This window comes from Rosa rugosa, chromosome 1, assembly GCF_958449725.1.
Source record: "Rosa rugosa chromosome 1, drRosRugo1.1, whole genome shotgun sequence".
Classification (NCBI taxonomy): Eukaryota; Viridiplantae; Streptophyta; class Magnoliopsida; order Rosales; family Rosaceae; genus Rosa; species Rosa rugosa.
In genome coordinates this window covers 61,423,979-61,437,561 of record NC_084820.1, presented here as the reverse complement: position 1 = coordinate 61,437,561, position 13,583 = coordinate 61,423,979, and the positions used below count along the sequence as shown (strand labels likewise).

At 39.5% G+C, this 13,583-nt stretch overlaps 2 protein-coding genes across 3 annotated transcripts; both read right to left on the bottom strand.

Annotated features, from left to right (window-relative positions):
- Positions 1-4,852: 4,852 nt before the first annotated feature.
- On the bottom strand, positions 4,853-7,182 carry LOC133725914 (exopolygalacturonase-like). Of its 2 annotated transcripts, XM_062153324.1 has the most exons (5): positions 6,993-7,182; positions 6,546-6,857; positions 6,136-6,443; positions 5,587-6,042; positions 4,853-5,123 (listed from the first exon to the last, which is right to left on the bottom strand). In XM_062153324.1, the coding sequence occupies exons 1-4, from the start codon at positions 7,119-7,121 to the stop codon at positions 5,592-5,594; spliced, it is 1,200 nt and encodes a 399-aa protein (XP_062009308.1). In that variant the 5' UTR covers positions 7,122-7,182; the 3' UTR covers positions 4,853-5,123; positions 5,587-5,591. The 2 variants fall into 2 exon arrangements, with proteins under 2 accessions (XP_062009308.1, XP_062009307.1); XM_062153323.1 differs by lacking the exon at positions 4,853-5,123 and having other exon boundaries at positions 5,320-6,042.
- A 1,238-nt stretch (positions 7,183-8,420) lies between these two features.
- Positions 8,421-12,543, bottom strand: LOC133725913 (threonine--tRNA ligase, chloroplastic/mitochondrial 2). Its single transcript, XM_062153322.1, has 8 exons — positions 12,164-12,543; positions 11,534-11,680; positions 11,286-11,433; positions 10,732-10,985; positions 10,227-10,604; positions 9,593-9,901; positions 9,301-9,501; positions 8,421-8,943 (listed from the first exon to the last, which is right to left on the bottom strand). The coding sequence occupies exons 1-8, from the start codon at positions 12,467-12,469 to the stop codon at positions 8,683-8,685; spliced, it is 2,004 nt and encodes a 667-aa protein (XP_062009306.1). The 5' UTR covers positions 12,470-12,543; the 3' UTR covers positions 8,421-8,682.
- Between the last annotated feature and the right edge of the window lie 1,040 nt (positions 12,544-13,583).

Here is a 13,583-nt window from a genome sequence, read left to right as displayed (position 1 = left end):
AGTTGTGCGAGGTTCATGCATGCTATCTCGATTGAACACCCAATATGTATTTCATCTGTGTTAATGCTATCTCTTGGTCAACTGACGGTGAAATGTTGGAATGTAAGTTACTCACACATTTAAACATCGACGTGAAAGTTCTTGATGTTAAGTGAAGTGATCGACATCCTTAACTAATGAATGTTTGACGAAGTTGAACCTCAGATTCTGCACATATTGAGAAAGCAGTACGACATATAAAGAGTTGTTAATAATGTAATCAGACTTAGCTAAAATAAATAAACGCAAAATATAATTTATTAAAAAAATAGGGTCTTTGACCCAAAGCACCAAAATAAGCAAAAGTTATCTCACTTACCCCAACAACAGATTTTTGTTTCTACATACACAATTTATCAGCAAATGACCATTTTGCCCCCAATCCAATTAAAGAATTACAGTCCACGCCGCTCTCTCTCTCCAGACGATTCTCTCTCTCTCTCTCTCTCTTCCCGTCGCTCCACTCCTCGTTGACGACGCTCTCACCGGCGACGGCCCGAAGACATGCACCTGGCCGCTCAGGCCGAAGTCCGGTACGTCATGGAGAACCCCTGCTTAGTCCACAGCAACATCGCCGGCCTCGTTACTCTTCTCGAGGCATGTAAATCGGCCAATCATCTGCCGTCGATTGTGTGGGCCTCGCCGGCTTTCTTCGTCGCTGCGTAGAGGCTTGCCGGCTGGTCCGTCCGGTCGGATCCCGAGAACAGGACCTTATCGTTTAAGCCATGAACGGAGCACCCAGCTCAGATAGTGGCGTGACATATCCGGATCTTCGTAGCCGGAGACAGCGCCGGCGCGAACCTGGCCCACCACGCGGCCTTGTTTCAAAGGGAACCGGTCTCTCCGATAATGACGACGACAGGGATCCCTCAGCTGCATGCCTGCACCCAAGATCCGACCTGATTTCTAGTGGGTTTGCTCCAATTTGGTGCCCAGATCATTTCTGGGTGCCCAAATCAGTTTTTTTTTTTTAAGTAACGGGACAGAAGGAAAGAAAAAAAAAGTTTTGAATGTCTATTGGGGGGCAATAAACGTTTTTTAATTGATATAATCTCTTCGTTTTTTTCTTTAATCAGAGTTTTATTTGTCTAATTTTATGAAGATTAGTTCCCATTCTCGCTCCCGAAAGTTCTATTGGAGGGCAATAGACGTCTATTGCCCCCAATAAACGTCAATTAGGGGGCAATAGACGTCTATTGGGGGGCAATGGGAAGCAATAGACATCTATTGGGGCAATAAACCTTTCCGGCGACCTATGAAATCTCCGACGACCTCTTTGGAGATCTCCGGCTAGGTTTTCCGAAAAATTTGATGGGCGGCGGCTGGTGACCGGAATCCGGCGGTCGGTGACCGAAATTCGGCGAAGTCTCCTATGGTCTCTCTCTCTCTCTCTCTCTCTCAGTAACAAAGGGGTGAGAGTAAAATGGTATTAAAAAAAAATCTTAATAGGGTATTAGGGAAGACATCCTTAGAGTGTTTTGGGTAAGAGGCAATTAAAAAAACGGAATGGGCTAAGTGGGAAAAAAATCCCTAGAAATAGGGTAAATGGACAAAAACCCTTAAAAAAAGTAAAGGGTTATATTATCTTACTACGGCAATAGATGTACACTATGAATTTTTATTGCAATCGTTGTCTTTCCAAGCTTTTTGTCCTTGCCCATCAAAAGTTCTGCTACCCGATAGTGGGCTTCTCAAGGTTTGCAAATAGTGAAGAATGAGTTTCTTTACAAACAAAAATAGCTCTAACCACGGCTACAATCACTAAAATTTCTAGATGATACGTTTGACTCAAACCTCTTATATATTCTTCACTTGAAAGGAATCGAAGGTGCTGACCACGATCTTTAAACTTCTTGTATCACTGACTTCTCCCTGGCTTGACCAAGTTTTTCAGAATTATATGGAGGAAAAGACACCTCATTAATCAATGTTTCTAACGTAATTGACTTCTATTAGGAAATAATCTTTTTAGAAAAGATTTTCAATTAGTTAAAAAAGATCCTAAATCAATTAAAATTGATTCTCTTAAACAATACTAATTAACCAGCTGGAAAAGATCGTTTCTAAGCCACATTTAAATACGGAAAATTACTTTCCAAAGAAGGACGACCTAAAACCACGAACAGACTCAGGGATTGCAACACAATTTGCAATCTCAATGCATATGCAAACACATGAAATGCATTTACCTGAGATATATCTGAGATGAGTTTTGAGGCACTTTTTCAACTTCTTCAGTGATGAAACAACATGATACACTTCACTTGCTTTGAATGGGAATGCCAACATAAACATGTACAAAACTTGTACTTACACATAATATACATATATACTGAAAGAGAGAAAAAATTCCAGCTACCATAGCTCCATCATTGTCTCTTCTTAACTCAATTTCATTGAGAAATTATCTTGTAGATCACATACACCATGTGCAATGTTTATGGTATTTATCATGCATTGTTACTCGGTGTGTGAATATTCTGTTTTTTATTTCATTCGTCGATCTGGGATTAAGCACATGAGTTTAACCTAATTGACTCTTGGGGCTTCATCAAGAGAGGTTTCGCACGGGATCAATTGATTTTCCGGTTAGGTTGGTGCGAGGTGGTGGTTATGAGGTGCAGGTCTGGCGATCGCTCTCTGCTGATGGTTCTTGGTTGAAGGCGTCGTATTGATGGCGGTGTGGGATGTGAGGATCTGGATCAGGGATGGGTTTTGTTGTGGTGGCACAGGCTTGTGGTGGCATTGCTCGTGCCAGTTTGGGTCGTAGACAGTGAGTGGTCATGGCGGCGTGGACTATGGCAATGCAGGGCGTGGTGATGCAGGTCATGGGTCAACGGAGCATGGCCGAACTGGTGCGTACAGCAGGAGGAGGGAATGACGATGGTGGACTGACCCAAACCAAGATTGATGGGCTTGCGTGGATTTTCTTTGGTGGATGCCCTCTTGGGCTTCTAGTTTTGGGCTGGGGTTTTGCCCTAGTCCATTAGTTATGTTTTAGTGTAGTTTTTTACAATAATGTCCTTTTAGGAAGCTAATGCACGTTTGTGCACTCTATGTATCTCTAGTGCCTTTGGAATAGTATCAAATGAGCTGGATCTCTGCTATGTACGTAAACATGACATGTCTATGAGTGGGTCTATTTCTATGTACCATTATGGATACTACCACTATCTTGTCCTAGATGGCAGCGAAAGGGTATGTAACGGCCTATTCTGACTTTAGATGAATATATTGACACCCGCCCTATGAATTTGAGTTTGATTCAAAAAGCACATGAGTTTAACAACCACGTCAGAATAGAAAACTAACAACCCATATACTTCGAATATACACTAGTTTCATATCAAACAATAATTCATATGATCGGTATACCGTATCTCTAAGCGAGATCGATTTCCACCAGAAAAAGGGGTGGAAATAATTGTGGCATCAAAAGGGAAAGTAAAATTATAAGACAAGATTCGATCTATAATAAAAACCCCTGATTTAAAGGATTTCTTTTCTACGTGCGTGAGACCCCTGCAGTGAGTCATCAGTTTATAACTCTTAGGAAAACCCTAGTCCGATCACAAATATGAGAGAAGCAGCGAACAACACCCCCACAGCCACCATGAGACCCGCCACCAACACCAAGGACTCCGCCAGCTCACCAACTCTTAGAGATTGCGTAGTACTTCTTTTTTTACTGCTGGCAATCATGGCAATCGTGCTTATGATACTGGTTCCAATAGTACTTATGAATTTACCTGATCAAACCCTAGAGTTTCAGATCAACTCTCTTTCAGTCTCTCCGTTTCTAGTCTTCTCCTCCTTCATCACTGCCAATTGGAACATCACTTTACTTGCTAGAAACCCTTACAAGGACAAGATCGTCTACTATGACGCCATTGAAGTTTCGGTTTTCTATCACAAGCTGTTTCTAACTTCGTCGAAGATAGCTTTAAAGGAATCCTTGTATCAAAGTCCCAAGAACGAATCAATGCTGCAGGCGAATCTCGCAATCTCATCAGTGTATGTTGGGGATTGGATGGAGGCAGCGGCCATGCTCGAGGAGTGGAGAAACAAAGTTGTGGGGTTCGGCGTCAGAGCAGATGCTATTGTCAGGTTAGGCGACAGTGACAAGGATTTGGAGAGGAAGCTGGTGAGGGCCAACTGTGATTATTTGAAGGTTGAGATTTCACCGAATCAAATGGCGGGAGTCTTGTTGGGTGGATCAAGAAACTGTGATGTCATAGAAGTGTACTAGTGCGGTAGTGCCTACTGCCTAGTAAGTATATATTTTTTGCCTTATACAAAGGTTAGAGCTTGAATCCCGGCTGTGTCACTGAATGATATAATGGATACATAAATATAATTGTTCTTTTATAAAAGAACATTAGCCGATATCAAACTTTGCAAATTAGCTTAAAATGTATGCATAGGAATGATTATCATCTAATTAAGTAATTACTGTTCATCTGGTCATTTGAACCATTCCCTGAATAAGCATTGATAGGTGGTGGGAACTTCTTTATTTTAATTAGCTAAGAGCAAAGCTGGCTCTTTGGCATTGAAAAACATGCATTGTCCTTTCTCTTGTTTGGCCATATCTAAAGCGAGAAAAAGTAAACGACTAATAATCATAATAAAGACAGGGTAAAAAAAAATAGTGCATAGAGTTTTCCGGCCAACTATTAACATAAATGTTTTTCGATGTTGTTTCGTGTATGCATACTATTTTACAATAATAGTAGCTCAAAATATAATAAGATTGAAACTTTGAAGTGAGGAATGACAAATCCAGAGTTGGATCAAATAACATACGCCAAAATTTGGAAGGAGTATGGCTATATTCACTTGTTCTTGACTCGAGTCATTTAGACGATGAATCAACATATATAAATGTATAATTATCCATTGCATTGGACATTAGGCAACGAAATGTCATTTGGGTTTGCTATTTTAAAATTCTTTTCAAACTTTTTTGCTGTCATTAAATGTGAATGGCCATGACTAGCTTGTTAGCTCGTTACTTTCCTTGGCGAAGAGAATTCAAGTACTTTCTTGATCTCAAGGCAAAACTTTCTGATGTTCCTCTCTTCCTGTACAACAATACTTGCGGAAGTAAGTATTTGGGAAACGGTTAAACTACCCTAGTCATATTGTTACTCAAATCGCTAAAGCATGAGGAATAATAAAAGTCAAAGAGAATGGAAACGAGAACCTAATTAAACATGCAATGCAAGCACAATCATTAGAACAAACTAGTACTGCATCCACTGCTCTTTCTTCTGTACGTTTACTATGAATAAAAATTGTTAATTCATCGATTTAAACACATAAAATCCCAATTTAAAGAAAGCAATACACTACTGATGCATATAAAAATATAATTAATATATGTAGTTGATTTTCACCACCCACCATCAATAATAAACCATGGGGGGGACGCCTGCAAAATTATTATCGATCAATCTAATTTATGTTCCTATAGCTTAAATTGTCTTTCACTTTGGGAGTAACCGATTGCGCTAATCATCGCAATCCTCGAGACTCAGTTATCACCTTACTTAAGCAACGTTCTTTGCACAAACTTGTGGATTAACTTTTCCTGACACAGTAGGCTTCACGTTGGCACATTCGGATGTAGCAGTTCCTTTGTTCCCATTATATGTCAAGTTGATGTCAGCAACTTGAACATTCTGGCACGGTATCCCTTTGCTGCAAACGAGCTTCACAGCCACAGGGTCTTGAGATGTGCCCCTAATGTTCTTGAAGCTCACATTGGTTATCTTGACTTTAGATGGTAACCTTGCTTGACATTGACCATATGGGCAATATCCTTGGTCTATAAGCACAGGGGTGGTTTTGACGTTGTTCATAATAATGTCCTCAAAATGCAAATTTGAGGCCACACCATTTGGAGAAGCTGGCCAGGTTTTAATCCTAACACCATTTGAGGTATTCGAAATGGTGCAGTTTCTCACAGTGACTCCCTCAACAGGTTGCTCGTTGTGATATCTGTAGACATCGAAAGTTAAGTGACACATAAATCAGTACCAAACCGAGGATTAATTTTGTGACATGAATCTTTTTATTTCAGTCAGTACGTACCTTCCTAGGCTACCGATACTAATGCCATGGCCAGGGCCGCATATCACCTTCTCGACATTTATTTGCTGGCTTCCGTCACCGATAGAGACACAATCATCCCCAGTTTTGATGTTTGCATTGGTAACATTGATATTTGAGGACCGACCAATATGGATTCCATCTGTGTTTAGACTTTCTTGAGGTGCATCGATGGTGATGTGTTCGAGGGTCAGGTGTTTGCAGTTGATGACGTTCATGTGAAACAACTTGCTGTTCAACGATGTTATGTGTTGAATGTGTGAATTGGTAACCCCAGTCAATCGTATATTCTGTATACACAAAGCAACGGGCAGTATGTATGTTAGTATATTACTTGTTAGAAACAAATAGTTAAGCTTCAAATTGATTGTAAATGGGTACATAAGACTTACGATAGGAAGTGAATTGCACTTTCCAGTTTTGGCACAATTATTTTTGGACCAAGCTAGTTTTCCTTGGCCGTCAAAAGTGCCCCCTCCGAACACAGATAACTTATCGACATTTTGGAAAACGACCCACCCATCCTGGGATTTGAGCTTTTCAGGTTCAGCCGGAGCCTGTAGGGTTCCTTCAACCCTAATGCTAACCGCTGCCTTGCAGGGTCCTCCAAACCTGACCGGACCAACCAAATATTTACCCTTCGCTATCACAACCGTGCTTGGAGTCGCGGCTGCACATGCGTCTCTCCATGCATTATTGATGGCCTGAGATCATAATGCATATGTTATGTAGTCAGATTGTTTGTACATTACTATATTAACGATATGGTATAAGCTAACAATCACAATAAGAGAAGAGTACCACGCAAAGTTTCGAAACGAGTAGAAAAAAATCATTACCTGGCTGTCATCTGTCCTGCCATCCGCCTTGGCTCCATATTTCTTGATATCAAAATCTGCAGCATTGGTTTTTAAGGAGAACGCTACCAAGAATAAAAAACAAGTTCCAAGGAAAGATTTTGAACCCATTTCAGACTTCTTCTATGTTACAACTTCTAGTTTGAGATTGCATGTTCAATGGATGTTTTCTAACTTGAGGGTTCATTTTATAGTAAAACAAGGAAGCTGAATGCCACAAAATCTATAACCTAATTTTAAGTGAACTAATCTGAGGTCCTTGTGTTTTGGTACTTATTTATCTTCTCTATTGGATCCAAATTACGCTACAATTTTGTGCTACGTGGTCACTTAATTTACCTTCCAACCATTCACATGTACAGGAAAGTACGTGGTTGGATATCTGTGTTATAAGAAACTACGTGTTTGGATTAAGCTTATTGACATTCAACACAAACACCCTATTAATTTACATGTTATCATTACATTCAGTGTGAATGTATATTAGAAAACTTCACATTAACACGGAAAATGGATATTCTGATTAGAAATCTGAGTGCTCAAAAGAGTTTTGACATTTGGAAACAATGTTAGGTTACATGCACCTGGTGTGTTTGGAAATTAACCGACCAAAGAAAACAAATATGAGGTTGGGAATTAAACTCGTTCTTCAAACATCACGTTGGTCAAAGATTTTGAAAGAAATGACAGCTCTGTTAGTAACAAAAAAGATTACAACTAAGAGATATATAAACTACATCAAATTGAAATTGAAAGAAAAAATTTAGACAGGATGCAACAAGACATCGGAAAATAAATCTAGAAATAACACAAATGAACGCAAAAACGCATGTAATTAAGCACCGGATAGAAGCCGAGCTATGAAGAAAGTTACTGATGGTATGACTGACCATGAGAGGGCAATCTATCATCCATGTAACCGGTGATATGACCACCGAAGCATTCTCCACGTGCACCTTATGCCAAATGAATGGCAATCTTCCATCTATATTACCAATGGTATACGGTTATTGGTAATAATCGAACATGATAAGGCAATTTTCCATAAAAGTAGCCGGTGATATGACCGACCCAATATATTCCACATGTAACTAACACAGCAACTAATAGGTAAATAGGAACCCTAACAAAAATGAGAGACCAAATCCAGCCTAGAGCCCAGGCCCAAACCCAAAATTTGCCGGATTCCCCTGGATTCCATATTCTCGGATCCAAACTGAAACCCTAGCTTGATGGAGGCCCAAACCCTAGCTTGTGGGATTCAGAGGTGCTAGAGCCCCATTGATCCGTTGAGGAATTCAAATCCCTTATCAAACCCCAAAACAACCGCAGCACCGCCAACCCGTCCCTTCAAACGCCCACGCTTGGGCCTCTGCTGGGTTTCATACTAAAAGCTAAACACATCCGAAATGAGACCATGTTCAAGAAACTTCCATTATCAATACTAAGTACAGAGAGCATGAAAATTTAAAACAAAAAAAAAAAATTGTTTAATAGAACTATCCAAGAAGCATATACAAATACAAGAGTGCAGCCTATAGCCCTTTTGAAGTGAGACCAAAATCAACCTCTAGTGCAATGAAAATCCATATCTGCACTCGCTAAACAATATATGGGATACAATGTCGCTATGGTATAGAAACCTACAAATGTAACAAAACTGCCTCTACTTTCAAAATGATGTTCTGCTTTCAATGGCTAACTTGATTCTGCTGACAAAATCGTCAATCGTCATGGTCCCAGGATCCTCACCAGACCTGGATCTTACTGTAACAGTTCCAGATTCAACTTCCTTGGCACCAACAACAGCCATTAATGGAATTTTGAGCATCTCTGAATTCCTAATCAGTTTTGGCAGTCGTTCGCCGTGGCAAAGTTCACCCCGAATACCATTTGCTTTCAGTTTGTTGGTCAGCTCTTTGCAGTAATCGAGCTGTACAGAAATTTAATATTTTTGCTTTAGTGCAAAGATAATTGTCTGATTTGCCTCAATTACTAAATAATTAAATCAAAGGGGAAAAAAAATAGCAATGGTTCTCCTTCTAAAATAATTAAATGAATCCATCATTTTGAAAGTGTGGGGCAACTAAACAATCTTATATTGAACAAGAATAGAAGTTTAGAAGTCATAGCATGGACAATCATCGCTCATGAGATGGATTCAAACGATAAATGGAAGTTGAGCCATCAAAATTTCATGAGAAACCAAAATGCAGGTCCTCAATTCCTTATAGACTGTGTGGAAGGCTTCTTAATGTTTTTAAATATTAAATGAAACTGCTTTGAATACCTGAGTGTCTGTCACTGGTAAAACATGAGCTTGCACTGGAGAAAGCCATAATGGAAAATCCCCAGCATAATGCTCTATAAGGACTCCAAAGAACCTCTCCAAGGACCCAAGAACAGCTCTATGAATCATGATAGGCCGCTTCTTTTCCGAATTTGAGTCAACATATGTTATGTCAAATCGCTGTGGTAGGTTAAAGTCAACCTGTACAATTGGTAGATACATATTTAGAGGGAGGGAGGGAGTGAGATCAGAACAAAGTCTGTTGGACAAATTCATTATGTTCAGGACTTGCCTGTATAGTTGAGCACTGCCACTTCCTTCCAAGAGCATCCTCAATCTTAAGATCAATCTTTGGGCCATAAAAAGCACCACCGCCATCATCAATTTGATAGCTCCAACCCTTATCCTCCAAGGCATCTCTAAGGGCAGATGTTGCTTTCACCCATATATCATCGTCTCCAACAGACTTCTCTGGCCTCGTCGAGAGATTAACTTCATATTTGCTGAAGCCAAATTTCAATAATAACTCTTCCGTAAGATCTAGAACACCCCTGATTTCATCTTTGATCTGATCTTCTAGACAAAATATGTGTGCATCATCCTGAAAAAAGATCGTGAGGTTAAACGGAGAACACTTCATAGCTCCGGGAAAAAAAGAGGATGGGATGTTAAGAAACGCGGTTATAAAGTGGTATGTAGCTATGTACTAGCAATGAACATCAAGTGCTTTAAGCAACAGCCATAAACCTATTTGTAAAATTAACAAAGATTAACTCCTTCAATATTAAAGGACTTCAGTCTCTCTAATAAAAAAGATTGGACAATTTAAAACAAAAATTTGTAACGCTCAGAAGTATGACCGACTTTTTTCTTTTTCTTCTGTGCCTAGAAAACTGAACAGGTTGCAACAAGATATTATACCATACCTGAGTAAAACCTCTTACACGGAAAAGGCCATGTAAGCTTCCAGATAATTCATATCTATATACAGTTCCCAACTCAGCAACTCTAATAGGAAAGTCATTATAAGAGTGACGCCTCCTTTTGTAAATCAAGATATGATAAGGGCAGTTCATTGGTCGAAGTTGATAAAGTTCATCTTCAACATCCATCTGATTGTACATATTCTCTCTGTAATAATCCAGATGACCACTTATCTGCCAAAGATCTGCCTTTGCAACATGTGGAGTATATAGCAGATCATAACCACGCTCTATGTGTGTCTTTTTCCACAAATCTTCTATTACATTCCTCACAATAGCACCCTTTGGATGCCAGAACACTAAACCCCCGCCAGCATCATTCTGTAGAAACTCAAACTAAAATGTTCAATGCAAGAATCCTCATACCAAATAATTGAAAATATGGAGTTCTAACTGATAAATCAGCGTAAATAGCATGAAGAGCACCAGTGCTATTCACTCTGAGCACCTGTATAGAAAACAGATCAAGAACTTGACCAAGGCGCCTGTGATCTCGGCGTTTAGCCTCCTCCTTGAAATGAAGGTATGCCTGCAATTGTTCTTCGTTCTCCCATGCAGTGCCATAGATCCTCTGCAACATCGGTTTCTTTTCATCACCTCTCCAGTAAGCACCAGCAATAGACTCAAGTTCGACAGCTTTTCTGTTAATTTTTCCAGTATATTCCACATGAGGCCCCGCACATAGATCCCACCATTCATTACCTGAGAAGAACTTAGTATAATATAAACCACTGTAATCTAACTGCACATGTCATGGAGATGCATCCAATTCAATACATATGTCCATCAAGGAAAGAAACTAAAAGCCAACTTAAACATCACATCAGAGAAAACTGAATCTCACTATAAAGTGTCTGCCTGCTATTGTTATACGTGTATGTAAAGCTCAAGAAAATAGCTGATCTTTCGTTTTCTTTACTAGGAATCATTTATACAAAGTTCCTGTAATTAAATCACAACATGTCATTCTACAGTGAGACTCAAAACTAGGACAACCCTTACCAATGTGGTAGATGGTAATGGGATCTTCCTTAATACCATCCAAAATTTCAAGTTTGTATGGTTCGTTGAGAGCACTTATTCTTCGCTGAGCTTCCTCTCTTGAAACTTCTTCTCTTACAAGTGGTAAATTTCTACCAATGATGCGATCCTACAGATGGCATACAGAGGCTGATGAACAGTTTGCAATGCTTAGATGGTTCCAAAAACATTGATAAAAGAAGATAGTCCGGATACATAAATTGGCTTACCATCTCCTTCTTGATTCTCTTCAACTCTTTGTCTGTCAAAGGCTCCATATCAAAATCATAATAAAACCCATTCTCTATCCACGGCCCAATTGTCACTTTCGCATCTGGGAAGAGCTTCTGAACAGCCATGGCCATAACATGCGCACACTGCAGTGATGCATATAAAACTATTTAATCCCCATCATAGCACCAAAAAAAAAACACACCATCCGTACCGAATTCCTCAGAAAATTCACTTTCACTTTTTAACAAATAGCAGACTGCCCCAACATTTCATCCAAAGACCGAAAACATCTGTCTTCCCATTTTCTCCAGTCGTAAACAATCAAATTACCCAAAAGTTATGATTTTTATCTTCTTCCTCACTTCCTCATTCTTCCCAACATTGATTACAACTATTCTAGCTAGGTGACAATTGGTAGCATAGAATTGAAATCAAAGGCACTAAAGCATACAGATTTTTGTAACGCAAACAAAAAAAAAAAAAAAAACATACAAATTTTGACAAAGGAAGCTACTTGGTTTCTAAGCAAACTAGAATTCAGAAAGTCCAGCTAACCCAACAGCTCAAATCAATAGAGCAAACTCAACAACACCATAAACCCGAAAACCCAGAGCGAATTGCAATACCGTGTGGCGAATTCTGAGGAGTTTCTCAGAGGACTCATTGGAAGGAAGCACAAGTTTGTCAAGCTTATCAGTCTTCTCCTTCAATTTGTCGTGTTGGGTCGAAACCTGAGACTCTGTGGTGGCCACAGCGGCGGCGGAGGTGGAGACTCCATTTCTGTAAAGGGCCAAGGCCCTGAACTCGGTGGTGGTGGGTTGCGAAACGCAGCGTTTAAGAGGGGAGAGGAAACGGGTGGGAAAAGAAGAGATCTTTAGGAGAGGGGATGAGAGGAGAGAAGAGGAGGTGGCCATTCTCTGAAGAATCAACATCTGGGCCTTGTTCTATGTGAGGGGAGTACTATACAAGGTTTCTGTGTGGTGGAGGTTTGGCTTTGGGTTTTCTTTCTCTCGGGACGCCGTGGAAGTTAGAGCTACTTCCTATAGGTATAGGTCGTACGTTTACTACTATGGGAAATTTTTTTTCTTCTTTTTTTTTTTTGGTCTGACTACTATGGGATTTTGGGAAGAGAAAAAAATTCTGTTATTTTGTAATCTAGGATACGAAAATATAAACGTACTCTGAAACTGCTTCAGTGAAGCATTGAAACGTCAGAGCGAAGCGGGCCTAGAATCTAATGGCTTTTGGTTTCGGAGTTTCAATACTTTAAAGTACTATAAAACACCCATCAAAGCTTGTTTAGATTGTTACACTTTAATCAATGTTCAAAAAGTCGCTAGGCAATAGACTGGCAGTGGGGAGGGGCCTAAAGCCTAATTGCTTAGGCGAGGATTAGGCTGGCGCCTAGGCTGAAATTTTTTATTTTATTTTATTTTTATTTTATTATATCACATATAAATAAGTGTCTAATTAAAACAAACCACTATAGTTAGCAATAATTGATTGAAAACATGGGGAAAAGTTAAGTATATAATGAGTACCTATAAATCAAAAGTTAGTTTTTAAGTATTTAGTCAAAAAAAAATATTTTGAATATTTTTTCTTAAACCCAGCATGCCTGGTCCATAAAGAGCCAACCATAGAGCCCAAACATAATGCCCAAGAGCTCACCCAACGAAGTGATCCCCTCCAATTGAGGCACAAGATGAGACCCAATTAAGAACCTCACCTCTACTCTAAGACCTCATTTGGTTTGCGGAAAGTAAGCGTTGTGAGAGGAAAATTGTTCATTTCTTGCGTTTGGAATGCAAAATGAAAGGAAATACTTTTATTACACCCCATACACAAATTTTCCCGTTTACTAATCATTTGGACAGTAAATGATAATTATCTTTATTTTTTACCTTCATTTCGGACTTTTTAGGGTTTCAAGGGTTGACTTTTTGTTCGGTTTAGTTTTTGAGGAAACTTCCATCCGGAAAGTTGTAGATGACGTTAAACTGAATTCGTGGACATGTGGCATGTTAAAATCGGAGTTGTAACGAA